Source organism: Rattus norvegicus, chromosome 2 (genome assembly GCF_036323735.1).
Source record: "Rattus norvegicus strain BN/NHsdMcwi chromosome 2, GRCr8, whole genome shotgun sequence".
In the NCBI taxonomy this organism is placed as follows: Eukaryota; Metazoa; Chordata; class Mammalia; order Rodentia; family Muridae; genus Rattus; species Rattus norvegicus.
The window spans coordinates 182,932,030-182,949,444 of NC_086020.1; the positions used below are offsets into that span (position 1 = coordinate 182,932,030).

At 45.4% G+C, this 17,415-nt stretch overlaps 1 protein-coding gene across 2 annotated transcripts; it reads left to right on the forward strand.

Annotated features, from left to right (window-relative positions):
• Positions 1 to 2,207: 2,207 nt before the first annotated feature.
• LOC134485643 (ribonuclease H-like) lies at positions 2,208 to 7,423 on the forward strand. Of its 2 annotated transcripts, XM_063282731.1 has the most exons (3): positions 2,208 to 4,270; positions 4,919 to 6,945; positions 7,291 to 7,423. In XM_063282731.1, the coding sequence occupies exon 2, from the start codon at positions 5,690 to 5,692 to the stop codon at positions 6,506 to 6,508; it is 819 nt and encodes a 272-aa protein (XP_063138801.1). In that variant the 5' UTR covers positions 2,208 to 4,270; positions 4,919 to 5,689; the 3' UTR covers positions 6,509 to 6,945; positions 7,291 to 7,423. The 2 variants fall into 2 exon arrangements, with proteins under 2 accessions (XP_063138801.1, XP_063138800.1); XM_063282730.1 differs by having other exon boundaries at positions 2,208 to 6,945.
• Positions 7,424 to 17,415: the final 9,992 nt, after the last annotated feature.

The window sequence follows — 17,415 nt, forward strand, 5'->3', positions numbered from 1 at the left end:
TCCCTGGCCTGTCTAGCGCGTGCCCTAGTCATAACTGGGAAAGTTAGTTTTGGTTGGGGTTTTCTACTGGCCTTAGCTGGCCCTTTTTGGGCATACTGTCCCTTAGTCATGGTCTCTTGTAAATTCTGGATTTCTAATGTAAGATCCCCCAATTCCTGCTGTAGGTGTAAGATCTGTTTAAGCCCAGTAATTTGTGCTTGAAGTGCAGTCTTAGTCTGAGTCAGTTCCTCCACTAGTGCGAGCGGTAGAGGTGCAGGTGGGGCTGACGATATAGGGGGTAGATAAGGTGGGAGGCAGACAGGCCCAGACCTCCGAGTGAAGAAGATCCGAGTGTCCTGTGGCTCGGGACCATATCTCTCTTTCTTATACCTGGCAGCTTCCTCCTCTAATTCGGCCTCAGAGACGGAATCTAGACCTGACTCAGAGCTTTTGTTTTTCCCAGAAAATTCTTTAAGAGAAGGATAAATGGTTTTTGAATTTTTGTATATCTTGGGATCTTCCAGAGAGCGCAAGACTTTGGATGAAGGATTTCCCTCATCCCCAGGCATATCAATAACAATGGAAGGGCAAGGAGAATGTGGCTCCCCATTTTCTTGTTCATTGTTACGTGAAGTGAGGCTTGTAAGAAGTCCTCTGCAACAGCTAGGAGGCAGGCACTCTCGCCTCCTTCCTCGGCATCTATTATATTGTCTCTAATGATACCCCAGTAACTGAAAAAAGCCACGGACACTGGGTCGCCGGCATTCAAAAGCCTATTAATCTCCTGACCAACCTTATTCCAAGTATGGGCGTGAATATCGGGGCCACTTAAAATTAACCAAAGACATTTTTCATCTACGAAACAAAAGAATGTGATTAAATCCTTTTTCTTAACTCTTATTCCTCTCTCCCTGAGTAAACGCTTGATTTCTCTTATGAAACAAGCCTCCTTAGACAATACCTTCCCCATGGCGATGGGACAACACTTATTCGACCGGTCTTACCTCCCTCTCCAGCGATGCACGAGCGAGGGAGCCTGAAGTGTCCTCAATCTCTCCTCGGATCTCCTTTCTCTGTCATCCAGTAGTTGGCCTTACTTCGAGGTCCCTGTCCGGGCGCCACTTGTCCCCGCCAGCGGGGACCCAGTTATTCAGGGTCCCAAAGGAGCGCTACCCTTGGGCCTAAATGGGGGGCGAGAGAAGAAGGAGACCAAGCAAAAGTTCTGTTGTCAAGGTCTCATTTATTGGGATGAACGTTACAGCTTTTAAGGCTTTCAGGTAGGGGGAGTGTCCTTTGTGAAACATGAAGGAGGGGGAGATGAGGGTATAGGCAGTGATAGCTGGAGGCAAAGAAGGCAGGTGATGAGGTCAGGTGGTGGAGACACCAGGTGTAGACTGAGGAGATAACTGGTATCTGCTTGAGCTGAGGCATCCCTTGAATGTTATCTTCCTGTGCCGTAAATTCATGGGAGAGCCTTTCATTCAACAATCTTAAGGCTTATGGCAGTCATCTTAGGGGTGAGTCTCTGTGGCCAAACAGCCCAGAGTCACCTAGTCACTTTGAAACATGCAGTTCAAAAAGCGGCTAGGCCCAAATCCAATATGGCTCCGTGCAGTTCAATTTAGATGAACTGCCAGATTGATATCCGCAGTAATTAAATCAGTTTGTAATCACCCAATAATGGAGAAGTATTCCTCTTTCTTCACATCCTTGCCAGCGTCTACAGTCACCTGAGTTTTCAGTCTTAGCCATTCTGACTATTGTGAGCTGTAAACACAAGTTTGTTTTAATTTGCATTTTCCTGATGACTAAGGATGTTGAATATTTCTTTTAAGAGCTTCCTGGCCATTAAATATTCCAAAGTTGAGAATTCTTTGTTCAGCTCTGTACCCCATTTTTAATAGGGTTATTTGATTCTCTGGAGTCTAACTTCTTGAGTTCTTTGTGTATATTGTATATTAGCCCTCAATTGCATGTGAGATCTGTAATGATCATTTCCAATCTGTTGGTTGCCATATTTTCCTATTGACAGTATCTTTTACCTTACAGAAGCTTAGCAATTTTGAGAGGTGCCATTGGTCTACTTTTGATCTTAGAGCATATGCCATTGGTATTCTGTTCAGGAAAATTTCCCCTGTGCCCATGTATTTGATTCTCTTCTCCACTATCTCTGAAAGACCCCAGCTTAGCAGCAGTAACGCCATTTTGCAAGGCTGTACTTAAGATGACTGGTTCAGGGAAAGGTTAGAACACTGAGTACACAGCAGCTGCCAAACAAGATGTGTTTGGTTGAAGGCCTGGCAACAGGAGGACTGCCGTTGAACACCTGACAATGAGAAAAGCCCCGGGAGAGGTCCCACACCCTGGTGGGGGGCCGAGTCAGCCGTTATGTTCCAAGAAGGTAGCTAAGAAACTTGCCCCCGGGCTAAACCCTTGCCATATTAGAATCCACCAATTATATCCCTGTAACCATGCATCTGCTTCTGTATGCTTGCTTCTGCTCCCCAAAATCCTATAAAAGCCCTTCCTTGGTTCCGTGGGGCGCGCCAGTCCCCCGAGTGACTGAAGCGCCCGCAGGTGCCTGTGCCTGTGTATCCCGACAATAAACCAAATCCTCTTGCTGATTGCATCCTGTGGTGTCTCGGTCTGGTCTTTGGAGTTGGAGGGTCTCCATCCCGAGGGAAAGTTCTCCCTGAGAGCTTTTCATTTGGTGCGTTGGCCTGGAAAGGAGATCCTCCACCCAGGGACCACCGACCACCCACTGGGAGGTAAGCCGGCCGACGTCTGTCTGTCTGTCTAATTTTGTCTCGTTCTACCTTATTCTGTCTGTTCTGTGAGCGCTCAGCCAGGTCTGTTCTGTGAGCGCTCAGCCAGGTCTGTTCTGTGGGCGCTCAGCCAAGTCTGTTCTGTGAGCGCTCAGCCAGGTTCTGTGAGCACTCAGCCAGGTCTGTTCTGTGAGTGCTCAGCCAGGTTGTTTGGAATTTGGGCGGGACGAAGAAGGAGCTGACGAGCTCGGACTTCTCGCCCCGCAGCCCTGGAAGACGTTCCAAGGGTGCTAGGGGCCCGACTTTTCGGGCCCCAATCTGGGAGAGGAGAAAGATCCGGACTAACGGCACCTCTGTCTGTATTTTTGGCTTTCAGAGGGCCCCGGACCTTTGCCACCTCTATCTGAGAAAGATCCGGACTAACGGCACTCTGTCTGTATTTTTGGCTTTCAGAGGGCCCCGGACTTTTGCCACCTCTATCTGACTTTTTGCTTTCAGTTTGGTACCAAAGCCGTGCAGCACGCCTGTCTGTTGTTTGTTTGACTGTTGGTGTTGTTTGTTTTCTCTGTGTTCTAATCTTCCTTAGAACTAACATGGGACAGTCCCTAACAACGCCCCTAAGTCTCACTCTTGATCATTGGAAAGACGTCCACGACCGGGCACACAACCAGTCCGTCGAGGTTAAAAAAGGAAAATGGCAGACTCTCTGCACATCCGAGTGGCCCACCTTCGGAGCCGGATGGCCAGTGAATGGCACATTTAATAAGATCATTATTTTACAGGTTAAAGATCGGGTCGTCCACGGACATCCTGACCAGGTTCCTTATATTATCACTTGGGAGAGTCTTGCCTTATACCCCCCCCCTTGGGCGGAACCCTTCGTGGACCCGAATTGGCCTCCCCTCAACCCCCAGCTTGTCCCCTCGGCCCCGCCCGGTTTGCTGGCCCCGTCTTCCTCTCTCTACCCCACTCTAATTAAATCAGAGCCTTCTAAGAAACCTGTCCTCCCGGCAGACTCAAACTCCCCTCTCATAGATCTTCTCTCTGACAGGCCCGGCTGAAACGGAGGAGGCAGAGCCGCCGGCCAGATCAGTTGCCGGGCCACAGTCTGATAAGGGTTTCTCCCCTGTCGCAGGGAGATTGCGCAATAAGCGCGAGGTGATGCCAGATTCAACCTCCCAGGCTTTCCCACTTAGACAGGGAACCGGTGGCCAGACCCAATACTGGCCGTTTTCAGCAGCTGACATTTACAATTGGAAACAACACAACCCTTCTTTCTCCAAAGATCCGATGGCACTCACCGACCTAATAGAATCTGTTTTACTTACCCACCAGCCTATTAAGGATGACTGCCAACAGCTCTTACAGGCCCTCTTAACCTCAGAAAAAAAAAAAAAAACAAAGAGTGTTCCTAGAGGCCAGAAAGCATGTTCTGGGAGATGATGGGCGTCCCACCCAGCTGCCTGAGGAAATTGATGCTGCATTCCCACTTAAGAGACCAAACTGGGATTTTAATACAGCTGAAGGTAAGGGACACCTACGCCTTTATCGCCAGTTGCTTCTAGCGGGTCTCCGAGGGGCTATACGACGCCCTACTAATTTGGCTCAGGTAAAACAGGTATTACAGGAAGCAGGGGAAACTCCCTCCGCCTTTCTAGAGAGACTTAAGGAGGCCCTACCGTATGTACACTCCCTATGACCCAGATGACCCAGGACAAATGACGAGTGTCTCTATGTCCTTCATCTGGCAGGCTGCTCCAGATATCAGGACTAAGTTACAGAGGTTAGAAAATTTACAGGGCTATACATTACAGGATTTACTTAAAGAAGCTGAAAAAGATTTTTAATAAGAGAGAGAATTGAGTCGAATCTTGGCCGCCGTAGTTCAGGGCCAAGAAAGGAAGGGAGATAGGGGGGAGCTCGAAAGGGGCTGAAGCTGGATAAAGATCAATGTGCCTATTACAAAGAAAAAGGACACTGGGCCAGAGAGTGCCCCAAGAAGCCTGGCGGACCCCGAAAGCCTCGACCACAAACCTCCCTCTTGGCTCTAGATAAAGATTAGGGAGGTCAGGGCCAGGAGCCCCACCCCTGAGCCCAGGGTAACGCTTAAAGTTGGGGGCAGCCGGTTGCTTTCCTGATAGACACAGGAGCCCAGCATTTAGTCCTCACTCAAGCTTCAGGACAACTCAGCGACCGGACGGCCTGGGTACAAGGAGCTACTGGTGAGAAACAATACCGATGGACTACGGACCGCCGGGTTCAGCTGGCTACCGGTAAGGTGACCCATTCCTTCTTACATGTTCCGGACTGCCCGTACCCTCTGCTGGGCCGTGACCTGCTCACCAAACTAAAAGCACAAATTAGGAAGGAGGGGCCCAAATAACTGGCCCCCACGGAACTCCCCTTCAAGTTCTAACCCTACAACTAGAGGATGAATATAGACTATATGAACCGGGACAGGACAAGCCACAATCCCTAGAAATAGACACTTGGGTCACGAATTTTCCACTGGCTTGGGCAGAGACTGGTGGGATGGGGTTGGCGCTCCAACAGCCCCCCTTAATTACAACTCCAGTCTCCATAAAACAATACCCCCTGTCACATGAAGCTTATCAAGGTATAAGGCTTCACATTACGAGGCTTCTAGATCAAGGCATCCTAGTCCCCTGCCGGTCGCCTTGGAATACGCCTCTTCTGCCTGTTAAGAAACCCGTCACTGGAGATTATAGGCCAATACAAGACTTGAGAAAGGTCAACAAGAGGATAGAAGATATTCATCTGACTGTTCCAAACCCTTACAATTTTCTCAGTAACTGTTCATCGATGAGAAACAGGGGTATGCTAAAGGGGTCCTAACACAAAGGTTGGGACCCTGAAAACGCCCTGTGGCCTACCTGTCTAAGAAATTGGACCCTGTGGCCTCCGGCTGGCCACCGCGCCTAAAGATGGTGGCTGCTATTGCTGTCCTGATCAAGGATGCTAGAAAATTGACTTTGGGACAGCCACTCACCATCCTAGCACCCCACGCAGTGGAGGCCTTGGTAAAACAGCCCCCAGACCGCTGGCTCTCTAATTCCCACATGACCCACTACCAAGCCTTGTTACTGGATGCAGAACGGGTTCAGTTTGGGCCCGTAGTCGCCCTCAATCCTGCCACCTTGCTTCCCCTACCAGAGGAGGCAGAACAGCATGACTGCCTACAAATCCTCACAGAAGTACATGGAACCAGGCCGGACCTATCGGACCAGCCTCTTCAGAATGCTGACCACACATGGTACACAGATGGCAGCAGCTTCTTGGCAGAGGGAGAGCGAAAGGCTGGAGCTGCGGTCACTACGGAGGACAAAGTAATTTGGGCAAAAGCCCTGCCTGCTGGTACCTCCGCACAACGGGCTGAACTCATCGCCTTGACTCAGGCGCTCAAGATGGCAAAAGGTAAGAGGCTAAATATATATACAGACAGCCGCTATGCCTTTGCCACGGCACACATCCACGGGGAGATCTACCGGAGGCGGGGGCTGCTCACATCTAAAGATAAAGATATTAAAAATAAGGCTAAAATTCTGGCCCTCTTAGAAGCCCTATTCTTGCCCAAAAGACTGAGTATTATACATTGTCCAGGACACCAAAAAGGGCACAACCCAGAGGCACGAAGAAACCGGCTGGCCGATGCCACGGCGCGAGAAGCGGCCATGAGCAAACAAATCTTGCCCTTAAATAGCCCAGACCAACCCACGCCCCCACCAGTGGGACAAACCAGTTGAGTTTATGCCCATGAGGACATAGAGCTCCTAAAAAATGGGGGCCATCTACCACCCTCAACTAAAACAGTGGGTCTACAAAGGACTTTTGAATTGATCTCCTTTTTACATAAGAAGATAAAAACCTTACTAGATCGAGAAGAGATAAATCTGTTTTTTTTTAATTGGGACAAAGCGATACAAAAGGTGACTGAGAGTTACAAAGCGTGTGCTCAGTTTAACCTGGGAAGGACCATGATTGGACAAGGAGTTCGTCCTAGGGGACACCGTCCCGACATCCATTGGGAAATTGATTTTACTGAAATTAAACCAGGTATATATGGATACAAGTATCTCCTAGTGTTTGTAGACACCTTCTCAGGATGGGTCGAAGCCTTCCCCACAAAGCACGAGACTGCAAAAATGGTCACCAAGAAGCTCCTCGAGGAAATCTTTCCCAGGTATGGCATGCCTCAAGCGTTGGGGTCGGACAACGGGCCCGCTTTCATCTCCCACGTAAGTCAGTTGGTGGCCAAATTGCTGGGGATTGATTGGAAATTACATTGTGCCTATAGACCCCAGAGTTCAGGTCAGGTAGAACGCATGAATAGAACAATTAAGGAGACTTTATCCAAACTTACGCTTGCAACTGGCTCAAAGGATTGGGTGACCCTCCTTCCCCTAGTTCTCTATCGGGCCCGGAATACCCCGGGCCCCCATGGTCTAACTCCTTTTGAAATAATGTATGGAGCACCACCCCCATTTGTCCATTTCTTTGATTCAAACATTGCTGATTTCACTGACAGCCCTTCTCTGAGGGCCCATTTACAGGCCCTACAGATTGTGCAGAAAGACGTCTGGAGACCTTTGGCCGCTGCTTACCAGGACGAGCTTGAGCATCCGGTGGTGCCACACCCGTTCCAGATTGGAGACACCGTGTGGGTGCGCAGACACCAGACCAAGAATCTCGAGCCACGGTGAAAAGGACCCTACACCGTCCTCCTGACTACCCCGACCGCCCTAAAGGTAGACGGAGTCGCGGCTTGGATCCACGCATCACACGTCAAGGCAGTCCGGTCTGAGAAATTGACTAATCACAACACTACACCCCAGACATAGAGAGTTCAGCGCACTCCAAACCCCTTAAAGTTAAAACTCCTACGTGGCTTCTCCTAGTCCTTTTGTGGCCTAGAGTCAGTGGGGGAATAAGCCCCCACCAGACAGAAATTTCTTGACCAAGTCGAGTGAAAGATTTCACTCAAAGTTAACAAAAAAAAATGGGGGAATGAAAGACCCCAGCTTAGCAGCAGTAACGCCATTTTGCAAGGCTGTACTTAAGATGACTGGTTCAGGGAAAGGTTAGAACACTGAGTACACAGCAGCTGCCAAACAAGATGTGTTTGGTTGAAGGCCTGGCAACAGGAGGACTGCCGTTGAACACCTGACAATGAGAAAAGCCCCGGGAGAGGTCCCACACCCTGGTGGGGGGCCGAGTCAGCCGTTATGTTCCAAGAAGGTAGCTAAGAAACTTGCCCCCGGGCTAAACCCTTGCCATATTAGAATCCACCAATTATATCCCTGTAACCATGCATCTGCTTCTGTATGCTTGCTTCTGCTCCCCAAAATCCTATAAAAGCCCTTCCTTGGTTCCGTGGGGCGCGCCAGTCCCCCGAGTGACTGAAGCGCCCGCAGGTGCCTGTGCCTGTGTATCCCGACAATAAACCAAATCCTCTTGCTGATTGCATCCTGTGGTGTCTCGGTCTGGTCTTTGGAGTTGGAGGGTCTCCATCCCGAGGGAAAGTTCTCCCTGAGAGCTTTTCATCTCTTCTGTTAGTTTCAGTATATCTGGTTTTATTTGGAAGTTATTGATCCTCTAGGACTAGAGCTTTGTACCAGGCAATAAGAATGGATCAATTTTTCCTGGTTGCTGCCACCTCGGAGAGCTCGTAGGCAGCACCCCACGAGCAAACTTGAGCCTCGGGACCACAGGTAAGACCAACTTTTCTGCTGCAAGCGACCTGCCTGGTGCACTCAAGACACACAGAAGCAAAATTCCTCTAGGACCGGGCACTTCCGGTATTTAGCAGGAGTCCCAAACCGGCGGATCCCTGCCCGCAGCAGCTCTCTGCTCCCAAACCCCGTGGGAGAGAGACCTCACCGCCTAGACAGGTGGGCACTCCTGAGACTGCAGAGCGGAAGAGACCACCAACACTGCCCACGCCTGCCCACATCCCTGGCCCAAGTGGAAATTGTATACGGCCTCTGGGTTCCCTTGGATAAGGGCACAGCAGCAGCGGGTCCCCTGCATCTGAGACACCGCCAGAACCTGAAGGGACCGACCAGATAAACAGTTCTCTGCACCCAAATCCCGTGGGAGGGAGAGCTAAACCTTCAGAGAGGCAGACACGCCTGGGAAACCAGAAGAGACTGCACTCTGCACACATTACTGATTCCAGAGGAAAACACCAAACTCCATCTGGAAAGCTGGTTCACGGAAGGTCCTGGAAAGGGCAGCACAGATCTTCCTGGTTACAGGCGCCGCAGAGAGCTCATAAGCAACACCCCAGGAGCAAACTTGAGCCTCAGGACCACAGGTAAGACAAACCTTCCTACTCCAAGCGACCTGCCTAGTGAACTCAGGACAGAGGCCCACAGGAACAGCTGAAGACCTGTAGATAGGAAAAACCACACGCCCGAAAACAGAACACTCTGTCCCCATAACTGACTGAAAGAAAACAAGAAAACAGGTCTACAGCACTCCTGACACACAGGCTTATAGGACAGTCTAGCCACTGTCAGAAATAGCAGAACAAAGTGAGACTGGAGATAATCTGATGGCAAGAGGCAAGCACAGGAACCCAAGCAACAGAAACCAAGACTGCGTGGCATCATCGGAGCCCAATTCTCCCACCAAAGAAAACACGGAATATCCAAACACACCAGAAAAGCAAGATCTAGATTTAAAATCACATTTGGTCATGATGCTGGAGGACTTCAAGAAAGACGTGAAGAACTCCCTTAGAGGAAAAAAAAGGAAAACATTAATAAACAAGTAGAAGCCTACAGAGAGGAATCGCAAACATCCCTGAAAGAATTCCAGGAAAACATAAATAAACAGGTAGAAGACCATAGAGAGGAGACACAAAAATCCCTGAAAGAATTCCAGGAAAACACAATCAAACAGTTGAAGGAATTAAAAATGGAAATAGAAGCAATCAAGAAAGAACACATGGAAACAATCCTGGATATAGAAAACCACAAGAAGAGACAAGGAGCTGTAGATACGAGCTTCAACAAAAGAATACAAGAGATTGAAGACAGAATCTCAGGAGCAGAAGATTCCATAGAAATCATCGACTCAACTGTCAAAGATCATGTAAAGCGGGAAAAAGATACTGGTCCAAAACATACAGGAAATCCAGGACTCAATGAGAAGATCAAACCTAAGGATAATAAGTATAGAAGAGAGTGAAGACTCCCAGCTCAAAGGACCAGTAAATATCTTCAACAAAATCATAGAAGAAAACTTACCTAACCTAAAGAAAGAGATACCCATAAGCATACAAGAAGCCTACAGAACTCCAAATAGATTGGACCAGAAAAGAAACTCCTCCCGTCACATAATAGTCAAAAGACCAAATGCACAAAATAAAGAAAGAATATTAAAAGCAGTAAGGGAAAAAGGTCAAGTAACATAAAAAGGCAGACCTATCAGAATCACACCAGATTTTTCGCAGAGACTATGAAAGTCAGAAGATCCTGGACAGATGTCATACAGACCCTAAGAGAACACAAATGCCAGCCCAGGTTACTGTATCCTGCAAAACTCTCAAGTAACATAGATGGAGAAACCAAGATATTCCATGACAAAAAAAATTTACACAATATCTTTCTACAAATCCAGCACTACAAAGGATAGTAAATTGTAAAGCCCAACATAAGAAGGCAAACTATACCCTAGAAGAAACAAGAAACTAATGGTCTTGGCAACAAAAAAAAGAAGAAAAGCACACAAACATAACCTCATATCCAAATGTGAATATAACAGGAAGCAATAATCACTATTCCTTAATATCTCTCTACATCAATGGCCTCAACTCCCCAATAAAAAGCATAGATTAACAAACTGGAAATGCAATGAGGACCCTGCATTCTGCTGCCTATAGGAAACACACCTCAGAGACAAAGACAGACACTACCTCAGAGTGAAAGGCTGGAAAACAAATTTCCAAGCAAATGCTCAGAAGAAGCAAGCTGGAGTAGCCATTCTAATATCAAATAAAATCAATTTTCAACTAAAAGTCATCAAAAAAGATAAGGAAGGACACTTCATATTCATCAAAGGAAAAATCCACCAAGATGAACTCTCAATCCTAAATATCTATGCCCCAAATACAAGGGCACCTACATACATAAAAGAAACCTTACTAAAGCTCAAAACACACACTGCACCTCACACATTAATAGTAGGAGATTTCAACACCCCACTCTCATCAATGCACAGATCATGGAAACAGAAATTAAACAGAGACATAGACATACTAAGACAATTCATGAGCCAAATGGACTTAACAGATATTTATAGAACATTCTAACTTAAAGCAAAAGGATATACCTTCTTCTCAGCTCCTCATGGTACTTTCTCCAAAATGGACCATATAATTGGTCAAAAAACGGGCCTCAACAGGTACAGAAAGATAGAAATAATCCCATGCGTGCTATCAGAACACCACGGTCTAAAACTGGTCTTCAATAACAATAAGGGAAGAATGCCCATATATACGTGGAAATTGAACAATGCTCTACTCGATGATAACCTGGTCAAGGAAGAAATAAAGAAAGAAATTAAAGACTTTTCAGAATTTAATGAAAATGAAGATAAAACATACTCAAACTTATGGGACACAATGAAAGCTGTGCTAAGAGGAAAACTCATAGCGCTATGTGCCTGCAGAAAGAAACAGGAAAGAGCATATGTCAGCAGCTTGACAGCACACCTAAAAGCTCTAGAACAAAAAGAAGCAAATACACCCAGGATGAGTAGAAGACAGGAAATAATCAAACTCAGAGCTGAAATCAAGCAAGTAGAAACAAAAAGGACCATAGAAAGAATCAACAGAACCAAAAGTTGGTTCTTTGAGAAAATCAACAAGATAGATAAACCCTTAGCCAGACTAACGAGAGGACACAGAGAGTGTGTCCAAATTAACAAAATCAGAAATGAAAAGGGAAAGATAACCACAGATTCAGAGGAAATTCAAAAAATCATCAGATCTTAATATAAAAGCCTATATTCAACAAAACTTGGAAATCTGCAGGAAATGGACAATTTCCTAGACAGATACCAGGTACCAAAGTTAAATCAGGAACAGATAAACCAATTAAACAACCCCATAACTCCTAAGGAAATAGAAGCAGTCATTAAAGGACTCCCAACCAAAAAGAGCCCAGGTCCAGACGGGTTTAGTGCAGAATTCTATCAGACCTTCAGAGAAGACCTCATATCAATATTATCCAAACTATTCCACAAAATTGAAACAGATGGAGCACTACCGAATTCCTTCTATGAAGCCACAATTACTCTTATACCTAAACCACACAAAGACCCAACAACGAAGGAGAACTTCAGACCAATTTCCCTTATGAATATCGACGCAAAAATACTCAATAAAATTCTGGCAAACCGAATCCAAGAGCACATCAAAACAATCATCCACCATGATCGAGTAGGCTTCATCCCAGGCATGCAGGGATGGTTTAATATACGGAAAACCATCAACGTGATCCATTATATAAACAAATGAAAGAAAAAAACCACATGATCATTTCATTAGATGCTGAGAAAACATTTGACAAAATTCAGCACCCCTTCATGATAAAAGTCCTGGAAAGAATAGGAATTCAAGGCCCATACCTGAAGATAGTAAAAGCCATATACAGCAAACCAGTTGCTAACATTAAACTAAATGGAGAAAAACTTGAAGCAATCCCACTAAAATCAGGGACTAGACATGGCTGCCCATTCTCTCCCTACTTATTCAATATAGTTCTTGAAGTTCTAGCCAGAGCAATCAGACAACAAAAGGAGGTCAAGGGGATACAGATCGGAAAAGAAGAAGTCAAAATATCACTATTTGCAGATGATATGATAGTATATTTAAGTGATCGCAAACGTTCCACCACAGAACTACTAAAGCTGATAGACAACTTCAGCAAAGTGGCTGGGTATAAAATTAACTCAAATAAATCAGTTGCCTTCCTCTATAAAAAAGAGAAACAAGCCGAGAAAGAAATTATGGAAATGACACCATTCATAATAGACCCAAATAATATAAAGTACCTCGATGTGACTTTAACCAAGCAAGTAAAAGATGTGTACAATAAGAACTTCAAGACGCTGAAGAAAGAAATTGAAGAAGACCTCAAAAGATGGAAAGATCTCCCATGCTCATGGATTGGCAGGATTAATATAGTAAAAATGGCCATTTTACCAAAAGTGATCTACAGATTCAATGCAATCCCCATCAAAATACCAATCCAATTCTTCAAAGAGTTAGACAGAACAATTTGCAAATTCATCTGGAATAACAAAAAACCCAGGATAGCTAAAATTATCCTCAACAATAAAAGGACTTCAAGAGGAATCACTATCCCGGAACTCAAGCAGTATTACAGAGCAATAGTGATAAAACTGCATGGTATTGGTACAGAGACAGACAGATAGACAGACAGATGGAACAGAACTGAAGACCCAGAAATGAACCCACACACCTATGGGCATTTGATTTTTGACAAAGGAGCCAAAACCATCCAATGGAAAAAAGATAGCATTTTCAGCAAATGGTGATGGTTCAACTGGAGGTCAAAATGTAGAAGAATGCAGATTGATCCATGCATATCACCCTGTACAAAGCTTAAGTCCAAGTGGATCAAGGACATCCACATCAAACCAGATACACTCAAACTAATAGAAGAAAATCTGGGGCAGCATCTCGAACACATAGGCACTGGAAACAATTTCCTGAACAAAACACCAATGGCTTATGCTCTAAGATCAAGAATCGACAAATGGGATCTCATAAAACTGCAAAGCTTCTGTAAGGCAAAGGACACTGTGGTTAGGACAAAACGGCACCCAACAGATTCGGAAAGGATCTTTACCAATCCTACAATGGATACAGGCCTTATATCCAAAATATACACAGAACTCAAGAAGTTAGACGCAGGGAGAAATAACCCTATTAAAAAATGGGGTTCAGAGCTAAACAAAGAATTCACAGCTGAGGAATGCCAAATGGTTGAGAAACACCTAAAGAAATGTTCAGCATCTTTAGTCATAAGGGAAATGCAAATCAAAACAACCCTGAGATTTCACCTCACACCAGTAAGAATGGCTAAGATCAAAAACTCAGGTGACAGCAGATGCTGGTGAGGATGTGGAGAAAGAGGAACACTCCTCCATTGTTGGTGGGATTGCAGACTGGTACAACCATTCTGGAAATCAGTCTGGAGGTTCCTCAGAAAATTGGACATTGAACTGCCTGAGGATCCAGCTATACCTCTCTTGGGCATATACCCAAAAGATGCCCCAACATATAAAAAACACACGTGCTCCACTCTGTTCATAGCAGCCTTATTTATAATAGCCAGAAGCTGGAAAGAACCCAGATGCCCTTCAACAGAGGAATGGATACAGAAAATGTTGTACATCTACATAATGGGATATTACTCAGCTATCAAAAACAACGGCTTTATGAAATTCGGAGGCAAATGGTTGGAACTTGAAAATATCATCCTGAGTGAGGTAACCCAATCACAGAAAAACACACATGGTATGCACTCATTGATAAGTGACTACTAGCCCAAATGCTTGAATTACCCTAGATGCCTAGAACAAATGAAACTCAAGATGGATGATCAAAATGTGAATGCTTCACTCCTTCTTTAAAAGAAGAACAAGAATACCCTTGCCAGGGAAGAGAGAGGCAAAAATTAAAACAGACACAGAAGGAATACCCATTCAGCGCCTGCCCCACATGTGGCCCATACATATACAGCCATCCAATTAGACAAGATGAATGAAGCAAAGAAGTGCAGGACGACAGGATCCGGATGTAGGTCGCTCCTGAGAGGCACAGCCAGAATTCAGCAAAAACAGAGGCGACTGCCAGCAGCAAACCACTGAACTGAGAATAGGACCCCCGTTGAAAGAATCAGAGAGAGAACTGGAAGAGCTTGAAGGGGCTCGAGGCCCCATATGTACAACAATGCCAAGCAACCAGAGCTTCCAGGGACTAAGCCACTACCTAAAGACTATACATGGACTGACCCTGGACTCTGACCTCATAGGTAGCAATGAATATCCTAGTAAGAGCACCAGTGGAAGGGGAAGCCCTGGGTCCTGCTAAGACTGAACCCCCAGTGAACTAGATTGTTGAGGGGAGGGCGGCGATGGGGGGAGGATGGGGAGGGGAACACCCATAAAGAAGGGGAGGGGGAGGGATTAGGGGGATGTTTGCCCGGAAACCGGGAAAGGGAATAACACTCGAAATGTATATAAGAAATACTCAAGTTAATAATAAAAAAAATTAAAAAATTAAAAAAAAGAAAGTGTCGAATATCTTTTAACTCTGGATATCTTTTAGCACTGGATAAGACTTTCTGAACAGAACATTAGTAGTTTTACCACTACTAGGTCAACAATTACTAAGTAGGACCTAATAAGACTGATAACTTCTGTAAGGCAAAAGACATTGTCATTTGTATATAGCAGGAGTGTACAAAATGGGAAACGGTTTGACTAATTGCACATCTGACTATGCCTGATAGTGAGGATGTAATTTTTTTAAATCAAGAAACCTGATGATAGATTATTTCTTTACTGGTGAAATGAGCCTATTCAAGTCAGAATAGAATATATTAAAGGCAGGTTTACTGGGGAGCTGCTCTCAGGGTGGCAAGTTCACTGGCCCCAAGGCAGGAGGCCAGGGAAATTGACATAGGAGAGAGGAGTAGAGAGAGAGAGAGAAAGGGCACATACTCTAAAAGAAGTCAGAGGAGAGAGAGAGAGAGAGAGAGAGAGAGAGAGAGAGAGAGAGAGAGAATGAGAATGTGTGTGTTATAAAGGAAATAGCATCTGGGGGAAGGGCAACCTAAAAACTGGGCTGGAATGTACAAGGTTTGGGACAGAGTATGCCAGGTAGGAAATGAGGGACACTGGAAGAACCTGGAGGCATGGTTTCTTTTGACATCTAAAACATGCATCTTAGTCCCTTCACCTAGGGTCTGAAACCAAACACTTGATATTTATACATATCTCCAAGTAACTCAATTAAAAATGAGTATAGGTATAAATAGAGAATTCAGGAATTTTAAATGGCTGAGATTCACTTAAAGAAGTGGAAATGCAAATCAAAACTACTTTGAGTTTTCATCTTATATCTGTCAAAATGGCCAAGGTCAGTAAGATAAAGGACAAGCCATGCTGGCAAGAATGTGTACCCAGGAGAACAGTCCTCCATTGCTGGTAGGATTGCAAACTTTTACAGCCACTATGTAATTCTTATGGTGAATTCTCAGAAAGATAGGAATCAATTTACCTCAAGATCCATCACCACCACTGTTGGTCATATGCCCAAAGGATGCTTCATTCTACCACAGGGACACATTGTCAAACATATTCCTTGCTCCTCTACTCATAATAGCCAAAATATGGCAAACGAACTTAACATCCTTCAATAGCCAAATGTATATTTTTTAACATGTGGTGTATTTACACAATGGAGTAGTACTCAGGTGTTTTTAAACAGAACTGAAAGGCTGTGCTATCATGAGTTGCAGAAGTCCCACGTGTAAAAATCCCTGGACTAACAATCTTTACTGTCATGCAGTCCCAGATCCACTACTTTGAGTTAATCCATCACAACATCTACTTCATTTGTGAGCTGATGAAGTGCAAGGAAGAGCCAGTCCTGCAAAACTGGATGTCTCTACTAACTAGGGCTTGTCCTATACCTGTCTGTTGCTCCTTACTACAGAACAGCTGCAGCTTCACTTAGCATTTTTTATCCTGAAGGGAGACAGAGCACAGGGCACTGGTGCTTTGTTCAGGCAACAAGCATATACCATGAGCCTAGTGAATTCCCCACTCCTGTGAGCCTCAGGTGGGCAGAGAGGTGTACAGCAATTGCAGCTGACATAGAACCTGCCCCCCAAAATGCCTGGCTTGCCACAGGATCTCCCTGAGACCGGGCAACAGCAGAGAATCAGAGAAGAGTCTCAGCAATGGTCCAATACTTTGGATGTTTCAGAAAACTTGAACAAGACCAACCACTCACTGCAATGAATATTTGCTTATAAAGAACGTTGAGATTGGTAGAGATAGATACATACTGTGTGGCACAGTGCCCCTCTGACAAATAAATATGGGATGGAGAGGTGGCAAAGATGGAGGAACAGAGCAGTAAATACATGGTGAAGAGAGGCAGAACTGGAGATGGGATGGCAGTGACAGTTGTGAGAGAAGGCTTTCAGTGGTAGTGGTTGGGATAAGTCATTGCTGAATAGGGCCATCAGGGTGGTGTATAGCAGCTTGGAGGTTGGGCAGACTCAGTCCCCAAACGGGCTGCTTAGCTGCAGAATCACCCAGAATTTGAGCAATGACAGGATGTCCAATAAGAATCACATTTCTTTTTCTGAATTGGACCTCCTCAAACCACCATTATGCTCTCTGTGATGCCATTGGAACCTGCGCCTGTATACGTGTTCTGCTGCTATAGGCCATGTCAAAGTTGGATGTTCTTGCGGATGTCCATGGTCTTAAATGTCATTGGAAGTCATCTAAATGTACAAGGACCACTTGGCTGTAGGAAATCTGGTGGATGTCTGTGGTAGTTTGAATAGGCTTGGACCATGTAAAATGGCACCATAAG